This window comes from Vitis vinifera, chromosome 12 (assembly GCF_030704535.1).
Source record: "Vitis vinifera cultivar Pinot Noir 40024 chromosome 12, ASM3070453v1".
In the NCBI taxonomy this organism is placed as follows: domain Eukaryota; kingdom Viridiplantae; phylum Streptophyta; class Magnoliopsida; order Vitales; family Vitaceae; genus Vitis; species Vitis vinifera.
The window spans coordinates 23,832,501-23,845,114 of NC_081816.1; the positions used below are offsets into that span (position 1 = coordinate 23,832,501).

General features: G+C 32.7%; 1 protein-coding gene and 1 non-coding gene across 2 annotated transcripts in view; both read left to right on the forward strand.

Annotated features, from left to right (window-relative positions):
- The first annotated feature begins 2,603 nt into the window (after positions 1–2,603).
- The window catches only part of LOC100245514 (dynamin-2A), a 30,376-nt gene continuing 20,365 nt past the window's right edge, over positions 2,604–12,614 (forward strand). The window contains exons 1-8 of the mRNA XM_002268275.4: positions 2,604–3,110; positions 4,871–4,921; positions 5,040–5,160; positions 5,337–5,429; positions 7,890–7,951; positions 8,141–8,258; positions 8,419–8,761; positions 9,751–9,898. Coding sequence (XP_002268311.1) covers positions 2,967–3,110; positions 4,871–4,921; positions 5,040–5,160; positions 5,337–5,429; positions 7,890–7,951; positions 8,141–8,258; positions 8,419–8,761; positions 9,751–9,898 — 1,080 coding nt within the window. The 5' untranslated portion in view covers positions 2,604–2,966. The remainder of the gene's footprint in view (positions 3,111–4,870; positions 4,922–5,039; positions 5,161–5,336; positions 5,430–7,889; positions 7,952–8,140; positions 8,259–8,418; positions 8,762–9,750; positions 9,899–12,614) is intronic.
- On the forward strand, positions 11,202–11,320 carry LOC132254831 (U6atac minor spliceosomal RNA). The gene has a single exon (XR_009467212.1). It is a non-coding gene; the product is annotated as a U6atac minor spliceosomal RNA (small nuclear RNA).

Below are 12,614 nucleotides of genomic sequence, written 5' to 3' on the forward strand. Positions count from 1 at the left end.
AAAACCTCAAACTCCTTCCGAAGAGCTTGGAGTTGTGTTCTTTTGACTCTTGTGGAACCCTGGTTCTTCTGCTTCATAGAGTCCCAGATGTGCTTGGCAATGTCTCTATTGAGGATCGTCTCCATAATGGTTCAATCAATGGCTTGGAACAAATAATTCTTAACCTTCAAGTCTTTCAACTTTTGGTCTACAATTGATTTTTGTTGTGCTTCAGTAAACTCCACTCCTTGTTGCAGGAGGGATTCCAATCTCCACCAAACTCCAATACTCCTTTGAACAAAGAAAATTCTCCATAAGCATGGACCAATGATCATAATGGCCATTAAACTTAGGAATTGCGGGTTGAACGAAATTATTTTCAGTTGCCATACTTCGATTCTCTCTCTTCTCACTATGTCTCTTCTTAAGAAACTGGAAACTGCAGTTTATTTTCTCTCACAATCAGGCCTCGTGATGGGGCTTTGATACCAGATTGTTGTAAACTCTAAGCACAAAGCAATTCAGAAAAATATCTGAAAAATTAATGTCATTGAATTCAAAACAAGTTGTTGGCTTATTTAAGTCTTACAAAGATATAAAATTGGAAACAAACAACCCACATTTTACAGGTCCTAATAACATGGTAAATGACTAAGGAAATGGTCAGACTCTACCTACATGTCCTAAATACTAGGATTTATTAATCGAGTGAACTTTTGACAACTTCAACTATAACTCTAACAACCCCAACATTAGATATAGTTTATGTTAGGCAATTCTATATATTTTTCCTTTGATATAATGAATTTGAGCTATGTGATTTTTAAAGTCCATAGTTTTTACATTCACAAAGTTTATGAAAGACTTTGTGGGTGACTTTTCGTATATATATATTGTTTATCTTCTACTTCCTATTTCCTTTAGCGAAATATAAAAATAAAAACCGAGCTATAAGAAGGAGTATTACCTATTCACCCCTCTAAGTAGTCTGATAATAAGATCTCAAACTTTTCATATTTTGTGTTATATATATACATATACATGTAAAAAGTAAAATGAAAAATAGTGTAAAAAAATTGTTTCTATTTTTAAAAAATTTCAAAACCTAAAAATAAAAATAAAAACATACTAAATATTATTTTGATTTTGTTTGCTTTGAGATTGAATTTCATTGTTGGGGCCAAAGGCAAAATGGGTACTTCAAAGTTGGGGAGATGTCTCCATGATCTTTTATTGGTGGGGTGCATTGATGAGCCAATTGCCACTTTATATATTGGAGGGCCATCACTATAGTCTATTTCTCTTCTTGTCTTGTTAACATTTCTTTTTTCCTTCTTTTTTTGACACGGGATTCCTTTTATTTTTCAGAAAAAAGGGTTTGTTATGTAGTGGGTGGGTGATACCACACTCATGCCCAATATGCCCAACTCCACCATTTTAAGAACAGTACTAGCCCTTGTGGCAAATTCCAATATTCTTATCATCCATATTTTTCTTGAACTATAAAAAAAAAAAACAAAAAATTAAGGTTTGTTTGGATACTTTTTCGAAAAATAAGTTTTGTAAGTAGTTTTTTAAAATTGTTCTTTTTAGTTTTATTTGATAACTGTTTTTAAAAATAGTTTTTAAAAAAAATTGTTCTTCAATATTTTATGGAATACAAGTCTATTAGAAATTTTGAAATGTTTTAAACTTATTTTAATATTTTTAAATATGTTTTAAAATAAAATTTATATCTAATGTTTTATTTTTAATTATTTTATATATTTATTTTTTTTAAACAATCATAAAAAAATAAATGAAAATAATTTTAAAATGTTATTTATCTAAAAATACTATATTTTCTAATTGATAAACATATTTTCTTATTTTTTTGTTATGAAAAATAGAAAATTGTTATTGAAAATTATTATCAAATGGACACTTAAATGAGAACCAAAAAATATTTTCAATTTTATATGTTTTAAAATAAATTTTATATATAATATTTTATTTTCAATTATTCTTCATATTTATCTCATTATTTTTTAAAAAGATTATTTGAATAATAAATTTAAATAATTAAAATATGTTCTTATAAAACACATTATTTTTTGTTTTATTATAGAATATAATTTTTTTGATATTCAAAACATAAAATATTTTTATAACTTATATGAATATGTTTGACAAATTTTTATTATTGAAACTAATTTTCTAATAATTTCTTTAAAAAATATGTTATTTTTTAATAATAAATTTAAAGCATTTTTAGATTTTCTTTTATGTAAAGTTTTTGTATCATAAGTAAGTGTATAGGAAATTGAAGGAAAATAAATTTAAAATATCTAGTTTTTATGTATAAGTTTCTAAACAAAATCTTGTTTCCAAAGGAATTGAGAATTTATTTTTAAAGCATTTGGATTTAGTATAAATGTAAATTTTTTATTTTAAAAAAAATCTAAATTGGAAATTTCATTAATTCAATAATAATTAAAAAGATATTTGAATCTAATAATTTGGGAAATAATTTTGAAAAAATTAATTTTAAAATAAATTATTTTATAAGAATTTGAATAAATAATTGATGGAATATAACATGTGGCATAACATATTTAAATTTTTTTCACTAAAATTTCATTTTATCTCCAACCAAACAAGGATTCAAAATTTGGGAGCACAAACTCATTTTTATAATTTTATTACAAGGAGAGAGAAAGTAGAGAGAGAAAAAAGCACCCCATTTCCCCCCACCCCCCAGCCCTTCATTTTCTCTGTTGATTCCCCCACAAAACTCCCCCATTTGCATCATCACACCGCCATTCAAAAATCCCATTTTCCCTTTTTTTTTTCAAATCTTTCCTCAAGCCCTAGATCTCATCTCTCCCCTTTTTTCTTCTCAAAATCTAGGGTTTCTTATCTATTTCTATCTCTTGATTTTTGGATTCCCACAACCCTTATTTTGTTGTTGATTTGTATCTGTGTCTTGTCCTTCATATCGATCTCTCATGGAGGCGATCGATGAATTGGTGCAGCTCTCCGACTCGATGCGCCAAGCGGCGGCGTTGCTGGCTGATGAGGATGTGGACGAGTCGGCGTCGTCTTCGAAGAGGCCGTCGACGTTTCTGAATGTTGTTGCTCTTGGCAATGTGGTGAGTGGAATCTTCGTTGGTTTTGGATTCGTGATGTGGGTCTGGTTGGATCTTTTTGGATCTGGCGGTTTTGTTTCTGGGTTTTGGATTTGGCGGTACGGGATAGAGGGTGAGAGTTTGGATGTGCTTGGTTCGGTGGAAATGGTTGATGGGTGTGTAGATTTGGGTTGGGGACATTTGAAATTGTGGGAGTTTGAATTGGTGGAAAAATGCTGGGAATTGGTATTGAATTTGCAGATTCGGTTCTGTGGGAATACGCATTTGGAGTGCTAACTGATTCTTTATTATTCAGATTCAGTTAAACTTTGCTTTTTGAGCTTTTAATATATGCAAGTTCACCTAAATTTGTTTGTTTTGATGGAAAGTGGTGGGAATGGTTGGCAGAAATCAAGAGGATGCTTGCATAGATTTGTTGTTCTTAGAGGAGTGTGATTGAAAATCTGTGTTTTTTATTGAGGATAATTGGGAAATGATAGATTGTGGGGGTTTAGATTGGTGGAAAAATGGTGGGAATGGATTTTTAGTAAATGTGTGTGCTTCGATTTCAATAATGTGCAAGGGATTGAGGGGCGCAATTGAATCTGCGGATTTCATCATGTGTTTATTTGCATTTAGAGTTTAATAACTTGTAATTATTGAATCTTTAAATGATTGCATTTAGAGTTCACTTCAATTTTGCTCTTCTGTTGAACATGGAACTTCAAATTAACTCAAATTTATTGAATCTTTTAGGATCATGATTATAGTAGAACTAAAGACGAAGGTTGGATTCTGCTTGGAGATGTTCCCATCTAAGTCCTCTGCTGATTTTTCTATTGAATTAACCTAGAGCTTCTATTTTTTTTTAAAAGTGATAGCCTCAGGCATCCTTCACTTGGTTTCTTCTTCACTCTTTCTATTCATTAAATTTTCTATTGTTTTGTTCACGTTTATCATGTCTAAAAAGAGTTCAAAATTATCATTGAATTTTTTGGAGAGTGCCAAGTCTCCTTTATTCGATGATGAACTTATTTTTTCATGGCTGCTATTTAATCATGGGACCTCGGCGATTAACATGGTGTTTTCAACGAAATTTGCTTCACTTGTTACTGGCAAATTGTTGTGTTGTGGCCATTCATAAGGATGCAATTTGAATACCTCAACCAAGTTGCCGGTATTGCAGCTTAGGATCAATGGTACATAGTACCTTTTCTGTGATATAAATGAAGGTGTAGGATGTTTAGTTTGCCTTGCACTTGCTTGAAGGGAATCTTAATCACCTTTTAGTTGGATAGGTATCCACATGAATTTTATGATAGACTCTTTTGAATCAAAATTAAAAGGATGGGATAGGAATTTGATTCTTGATATGGCAATGAACTATGGTGCAACTGATTGATCCTATGTGCATGGATATTTTCTTTGTTATACTACATTTGCATTAATTAGCCGGCTTCATGCCATTTGATATTTCACATGTTGGTTTCTGCACCATGTCTTACCGTTCAGTTGAACTGTTTTTTGCTTATGGCATTATAGGGAGCTAGGATTAATATAGTGAAATGATGTGAGAACAAAATTATAACTTATGAACCTTTATATTTTTGCTTGTTTTTGTCAGACATGCTTTTATTGTTATTACGCTACCTATGATATGGAACCATGGGTCGCTCTTTTGGCGGCCCTTTCTAATATATTTATCTTCTTATCTGTCAAAAAACAAAATGCTACCTTTGATATGGAAACTTAATATTTTGCCCTTTTGTGGACAAATTGGTCAGGGTGCTGGTAAATCAGCTGTGCTCAACAGTCTTATTGGGCATCCTGTTTTGGTAAGTCATTTGCAGTTCAGGTCTTTCTGTTTGTTTAAGAAACTAATTTTTATTGATGAACTCATGGCAAGAATGATGTCCAATCTGATGTTTCTGTTTTTACAATTATATTGGACAGCCAACTGGTGAAAATGGTGCTACTCGCGCTCCCATAAGCATTGATTTAAATAGGGATGCTTCTGTAAGCAGTAGATCGATCATATTGCAAATTGACAATAAATCTCAGCAAGTTTCTGCAAGTAAGGCCTCTTACCATAGGGCCTATAATTTTACTTTGCTCCCCTAAAGGTTCTCCACCATCACATGTTGATGTATATCAACTGCATAGATCCATTGGTAGCAATTTAAAATGGACTGAATTGTTATTATGATGGCTTTAACCATGACCCTTGTTTTCTTTTTTGGTGTATTATAGGTGCTCTTCGGCATTCTCTACAGGATAGGCTTAGTAAGAGTTCATCAGGCAAGAGTCGTGATGAAATATATCTGAAGCTTCGCACTAGTACAGGTTGGTGCATGATATAATTGCATTGTTTGTTTTCTTTGTGAAGGATTTTATACCTCCTTGAGTTGTAGGTTTGGTTGTTTTAATTCTTTGCCTTGGTTTTTGTTTTGTCCATGAGCTCTTGGTTGTACTTGTTCTCTTTTTTTGTTCAGAATTTATAATTTTTCTAAGTTTAATTTTTTGAAGTTCATTTGATAATGAGGAGCAGTTAGATCACGCTCTGAAAAGTTCTTTTTTTAATAATCTTTTTTTGTGGGTGAAGTTGTATGTAGATGGTTCTATGCCTTTAGTTGATTTTGTTTATTAGTTAGGCTGAAGCTATTTTTGTGTCCCTTCATTTTGGATGTGCCCATAGTTGTTGAAAACTTAGGATACATGATATGATACATTTTTTTTTAATATAGAAATCGATACTTATCGCAATCCATATCTTATTTTAAAGTGTATCTTACGATACATATATGATACGTGATATTACGATACAACGATATATACATTTTTAACTATTTTCTATAATTTTTTTTAAAAAAAATCGAACTAGTTTTTTTTGTTAAAAGAATTTATTATATTAATTGTTTAAAATATACTAAAAGATTAAAAATTGATCATAAAAATGAGAAATAGGTGAAATAATCTTATATGAAAAGCTACATTCTTGTTGTTTAATGTTATATTAGAAGTCAAGTAAGTTTATTTTTACAATGAATATAAGTACTAATTCATTTGAATGTTGACAATGAAAATGATGGTGATTAGTGAATACTTTTTTATTTTTTACAAAATATAATAGCTTTTTTTAATTTCTTTTTTGGTGGAAAAAGAATGATGATGAACCTTAAAAGTTGGAACTTGGATATATCCATATGTGTATATATATATATAGAGAGAGAGAGAGAGAGAGAGAGACACACACACACACACACACACACACACACACACAACACAGTAAGTGCATATGCCTAATTAGATTTTGAAACTAAAAATCATAACTAAAAATTGAAGAAGTTTATTTTTGAGGATTATGGATGAATCTATATATTAAAGTCATATTTTGTTAACTTGAACATGTCAAAAACTTAACAATCAATGTTTTCATATGATATGATATAGTTTAACTCTTTAGATCTTACTATCTTTTATAAAATTGATTATATATTACTCTATACTTATTAAAAGTTATTAAGAAAATTGAGTCCCTTTCATTCTTAGAAGTTCTTTTTTGTATTTATTTTGGGATTGGCTTAGAGTGTACATGGGGGATAACATTACTTCTTTGGTAGATTTTGTGCATTGGTTAGGAGAAGTAGATTTTGTGCATTGGTTAGGTTCCTTGTAGGGTTCGGTTGTGTTATCGTCCCTATTGGTTTTTTGTATATGTATATGTTGTCTATACCTTTTTATTAATACAATACCTGTTTACTTATCAAAAAAAAAAAATAAAAAAAAAATTACTCTGTAGTTCATACTTTCAATGGACTTAAAAAAAAAACTTCATACTTTCAATGGATATACATACATATTCATATTCTTTCTATTTATTTTTCACTATATAAAAAGCTTATGATACACGATATGATACAATGGACAATACAAAGAAATAGAAAAAGGATACATGATACGTTTTACGAGCTAACAACTTTGGATGTTCCTTTTTGGCATCCATTGTATTACCCCTATGTGCTTTGGTGCATTGTTCTTTTGGCGTTTATTTATGAAATCTTATTATTTGCCTATCAATTTTTTTTTGTAGGATAACACATTCTTCTTTGTGCTTTCAAATTCATTAAAGTGAATTGTTGTTTTTGATGCATTCATCTTGGAAATATTTTTTTATTATCTGTTATTTTTCATTTTAAAATTTGGGCATATTTGGGAGTTCACAACAGATGTCGAGAATTGACATGCTTGACCGTGTTTGAATAGGCACAGCTCCAATTTAGAAGTGTTCATGTTGAGTTTTGAATCTATCTGATTAATGTCACAAAAAGAAATAGAACAGGAGTAAGAAGGAAAAGAGAGAAAAGGACTGGAGAGGGTAGGGTTTCTTCCTATCTCTTTATATATGCTAGTATTTTATTTTGTTAAAAAAAATACATGAATACCCCTATACGTAAATATTTGGACAAACTCTAATAAAAAAGACCATATTGTCCAATGAGTTAGACTGAGATGAATCCATATGGCTAATTGGTATTGTGATGCATCGAGGTACTCAAGATGACTCACTTGAGGGGCTATTGTTCACTCATTTCCTATATTGGACCATTAATTTGGATCAGATCCTGGCATTGTTGATATTTTCTAGCTGGTGGGGCACTTCTTGGCCTAACAACTTTAGCCTATGGTTAGAATTTGTATATGTTTGCTGTTCTATGTGTGCATATTGTTTGTTGTTTCATTTTTTACACTCCTTGTTTTCACTGATGATGGAATTTCTTTTCTGGTTTTTTCTTCATACTCCAGCTCCACCATTGAAATTAATCGATTTACCTGGATTGGATCAACGCATTGTGGATGATTCAATGGTAAGTGGCTGCTAATCGTCTTCTTTTGTCTTAACTTTCATGAAAAGGTATTTGGTGGGCATTACTGACCGTCTTTGATAGATTTAGCTCAATTTATTCTTTTTTATATTATTTTTCAGGTTCAGATTGAGTTCTTAAAAATGATATGGTTGGAAGTATGTTTGATCTTCTAATCTGTCCTTTTTTCAGATCAGTGGCTATGTTCAACACAATGATGCAATTTTACTAGTTATAACACCTGCTGCCCAAGCACCAGAAATTTCTTCATCCCGAGCGCTTCGAATTGCGAAGGAATATGATGCAGATAGTGGGTTTACTGTTATATTCGTGTCTTTTTATGTGCTTGTTTTAAAAAAATATGTACAACTATTTTCTTTTGAAAATTTGTTCTGTTGAGATGGAAATTTGCTAACAATTTTGACGCTTTTTTTCTTGTAAGTAAATAACTTTTGTTTTCTTGATTGTAGGTACCAGAACAATTGGTGTGATTAGTAAAATAGATCAAGCAGCAGGGGAACCCAAAATCCTTGCTGCTGTTCAGGCTCTCTTGTCAAATCAGGGACCACGGAGCACTTCTGATATCCCATGGGTTGCTTTAATCGGTCAATCTGTTTCTATAGCTTCTGCTCAATCTGGAAATGCTGGGTCTGAGAATTCTTTAGAAACTGCTTGGCGAGCTGAGAGTGAAACTCTTAAATCTATATTACCTGGAGCCCCTCAGAACAAGCTTGGAAGAGTAGCTTTGGTGGACGCCCTTGCTCAACAGATTCGTAATCGTATGAAAGTCAGGCTTCCAAATCTCCTCTCAGGGTATTTACTTTTTCTAGCTACTGTTTGGACCTGTTTATTTTATTTTAAAGAAATTCATTGTTTATATGATGACTATTAACTGTTATCTTTTGGCACTGCTGCATACATTTTTGTCTGCTTAATGCCATATGTTTGTTGTTCCCCTTTTTCCCATGGGAATAAAATTGTTGTTTTTAGATAAAATGCCAGAATAGGGCAGAGATCATCCTATATTTGTAATTAAAATTCCCAATATGTGCCCCTTAACTAAAAGCTGCCATGTTTATTGAATCCATATTTCGCATATCTACTGTTTACCTCTTGGGTGTGTGCGCATGTGGAAGTGGTTTATGTTGGAACCTTTCTTTTTTTTTTTTTTTGGGGGGGGGGGGGGGGGGGTTTGGGTTTGGGGTGTGGGCGTGGCTGTGCTATTAGGTTTGTAAGCTGTGTGACAAATTAAAACTAAAAGATAAGGCATCCTTTGTGAGGTTATTCGAGACAGTGGATTAGGTAGTAGGAGGATGTCTCTTAGAATAATACCACTTGATGAATCTTATCAAGCAGCCTAGACACAACTCTGCTTCCTGGTCTGAGGTGAATCTAATTAGCTGCATGAAATGTTTAATCATCTCTCTGAAACACTAGTTCAAGGTTTTTCCACTAGAGGTGTAGCTAGCCTGGTTGACAAGGTAGCTACCAGTTCCAAATTTCTTCTGATCTACCTTGCTTCTTGGCGTCTTGATCATAACTTCTCAAAAGTTTATGTCCATACAGGTGCAAGAGAACATCCTTAACTAGGCTCTCGTTTATAGTTCTGTATGTTGCATCCATCGCTAGTTTTTGTTGTTATTTTTTGAAAGATTTGTTGTCCTTTTTCTTAAATTAAGTTGCGCTTAAAGCATGGAAATTGAACCCATGCTGCTGAATGGATGCATGTTGGTGGTTTTAGCATGCATATTTCTTAGTCAACTTGGGCTTTTGATATGCTCAGTCTTTACAACACTCTGCAGGCTTCAGGGAAAGTCTCAAATTGTTCAGGAGGAATTAGTCAGGCTTGGTGAACAAATGGTTGACAGTGTTGAGGGCACAAGGGCTATTGCTTTGCAGCTTTGCCGTGAATTTGAGGATAAGTTTCTACAACATCTTGCACATGGTGAGGTGAGTAATTGCTTTTAGAATTGGCATGTGCATATCTTAATTTGTGTGTTAATAATACAAAAGGCTAAACAAAAGGAAAATGACCTTCAGGCTGATGTTTGATTGGACCCTTGCTGTGCAATTTATCTGCTATATATAACCCCAAAATTTGATGTTCCAATCCCTTGGACATATGTAAGACTATGGGCATTGGAAATCTATAAAGTTTGTATACACATGTAAAATAGAAGAATTTCTTGAATCTTCAAGTGTGGTAAGATTCTGGAAAATACTCCTGTATTTGCCAATCACCTGTCATCTCTTTCATTTGTGAATCCCTCCCCTTTTTTGGCCTTGTATACATCTTGTGCATACTTCAGGTGCGTTTTAGGCACTTTTAATACAATTGCTTTTACCTATAAAAAAATCTTTTTCATCCCTCCACCTCTCAAAAAAAAGTGGAGCTTATGTCCATTATGCTCATTGGCAAACCAAGAACCAACCACAACCTCACCAAATAGTGCCATTCAAATATACCAATCACTAGACCAATCTTTTTATCTATAAAAAAAATCTTTTTTTATAGATTGCTTTTACCTATAAAAAAATCTTTTCATCCCTCCACCTCTCAAAAAAAAGTGGAGCTTATGTCCATTATGCTCATTGGCAAACCAAGAACCAACCACAACCTCACCAAATAATGCCATTCAAATATACCAATCACTAGACCAATCATAAAACAGTAACTGAAAATCATACAAGAAAGAAATAGGCTTTCGAAATCCATAATGTGAATAAGAGAAGTAATAAATTTTGCAAGAGTCCTATCAGGATGAATATATATAGGATGAATATATATATAAATAATAAGCACACAGAAAATAGTATTAATAAAAAATACAGATAATACAAAAGTAAAGGGTTAAGGCGCACCAAACCTACCAAACCAGTCAACAAAATTGACCATGCACATAATATTCCCTTATATACGATGCCTCACACATTTCAGAAAGTTATGCATAGGATGCCTAACACATGCCTCCATGGGATTGATAAAATAAACTTTCAGTAAGGAATTTTGTTTGATAATGGGATCATGGATCAGAAGATTTGCAGTAAGCTTCTCAACCAGGTAGCCTAGATCATCATGTAGCATGAAATAGAACTGAAAACAAAAGCAGTTTCGTGAGCGTAATATAACATTAGCAACATCTAAAAATAGTATTCAAAAGGAAAAATGACATTAGAAATTTTTTACTTCTGTGAGAATGTTTAGCCATAAGCATGAGCTAATTATAGATGAGGAGGATTAAAATTCTATCCTAGATTCGTAGAAAGGAGAGACAGTTGGTGTCTCCCCTGACAGGGACAGGAATGGCTTTCGGGCTTTCCTGTTAACAGACATCCAATTAAGGCACTCCATGGATCTCTAACCCAATTTTTAAACCTATAAAAAAAACGATTCTATCCTATGGCAACAATGTCCATCTTTTAAAGCTTTCCATTAATAGTATGCGAGGAGGAAAGCTAAGAAAATTTGATATTGATACTGTATGGAAACAGACTCGCACTTTTATGGAATGAATGTCTATGATCTGATGGAGAAGTAATGCTTCTCATGTTTTCTTGTTTATAGTAATGCATGTTAAACTTCTCAATATTCTCAAGAGGAATGTTGTGGGGTTCCATTAAAGGTTTGAGTGAATAGGAGAAGCTAGTCATAAATATACTAATCCGCAAAAATTTTGTGAGGCTCTTATTAGATTGAAATTTTTAGGAATTTCAAAACCATGAATCCATAGAATACTCATTTCTGATTATCATTTACATGGTCATTGTGACTCCCTTACCTACCCAATACCTCATGTTAGATGGGCATTGGAGGAATTATTAGAGACTATTGTGTGGGATTTTTAGAACCTTTTCAAAACCTTGTGCGTGTTGGACATTCTATTGAGGCTAAGGCTTTAGCTCTATTGGAAAAGGGTGTTACTAACTATATGGTGGAGAGGGATTCAATAACTATTATAGCTTTTGTTTTTCATGCTGGGAGAAGTTCTTGGAGATATGATTGGTGGTTGGTGGTTTTATCAGATTGTTAATCTCTCTTATAGATTTGTTGTTCCTCTGTGTGAAAGTGTAGATGGGCAGACCAAGAGGGAAGTCTCTTCCTCTGTTAAGTTGGTTGGAAAATTTCCCCTCCCTTGCATTCATTAGGCTTTGCCATTCTTTTCTTGATGTGGAGATGATTATTTTTTCTTTCTTCTTGTTTGAAGTTGCTTTTTAGTTTTTATCTTTATATTAGAAACAAATTATATATTTTCTATTAATTAAAAAGATCAACAAGGGTGAGACATCCTTCCACAATTTACAAATATGATCAAAACAAGAGAAGAAACTCCTTAAACAGAAGCCATACAAGCTGGACAACTTAGGAAGATAACAAAGATCTAAGAGCAGACCATAGTTACAACTTAAGGAGCAAAAGATCCCTAACAAAAAGCATTAAATGTCTCGTTCCTCTTTTGCTAAAGGTCTGCTTCTTGATTGACTAAGTGAGGAATCCAAAAAGGAGAACACCCAATTGTCTAACAATTTTTTTGATGGGTAAATAAGAGAATAGATTATAGAGCACCAGCAAAAGGCATAGCCAAGTACACACGAAGTATACAAAAAAAGCCTAAAGGCTAGCAAGAGAAGGAAGAGGAAAAGAAAATACAAACCACCCACACAACAA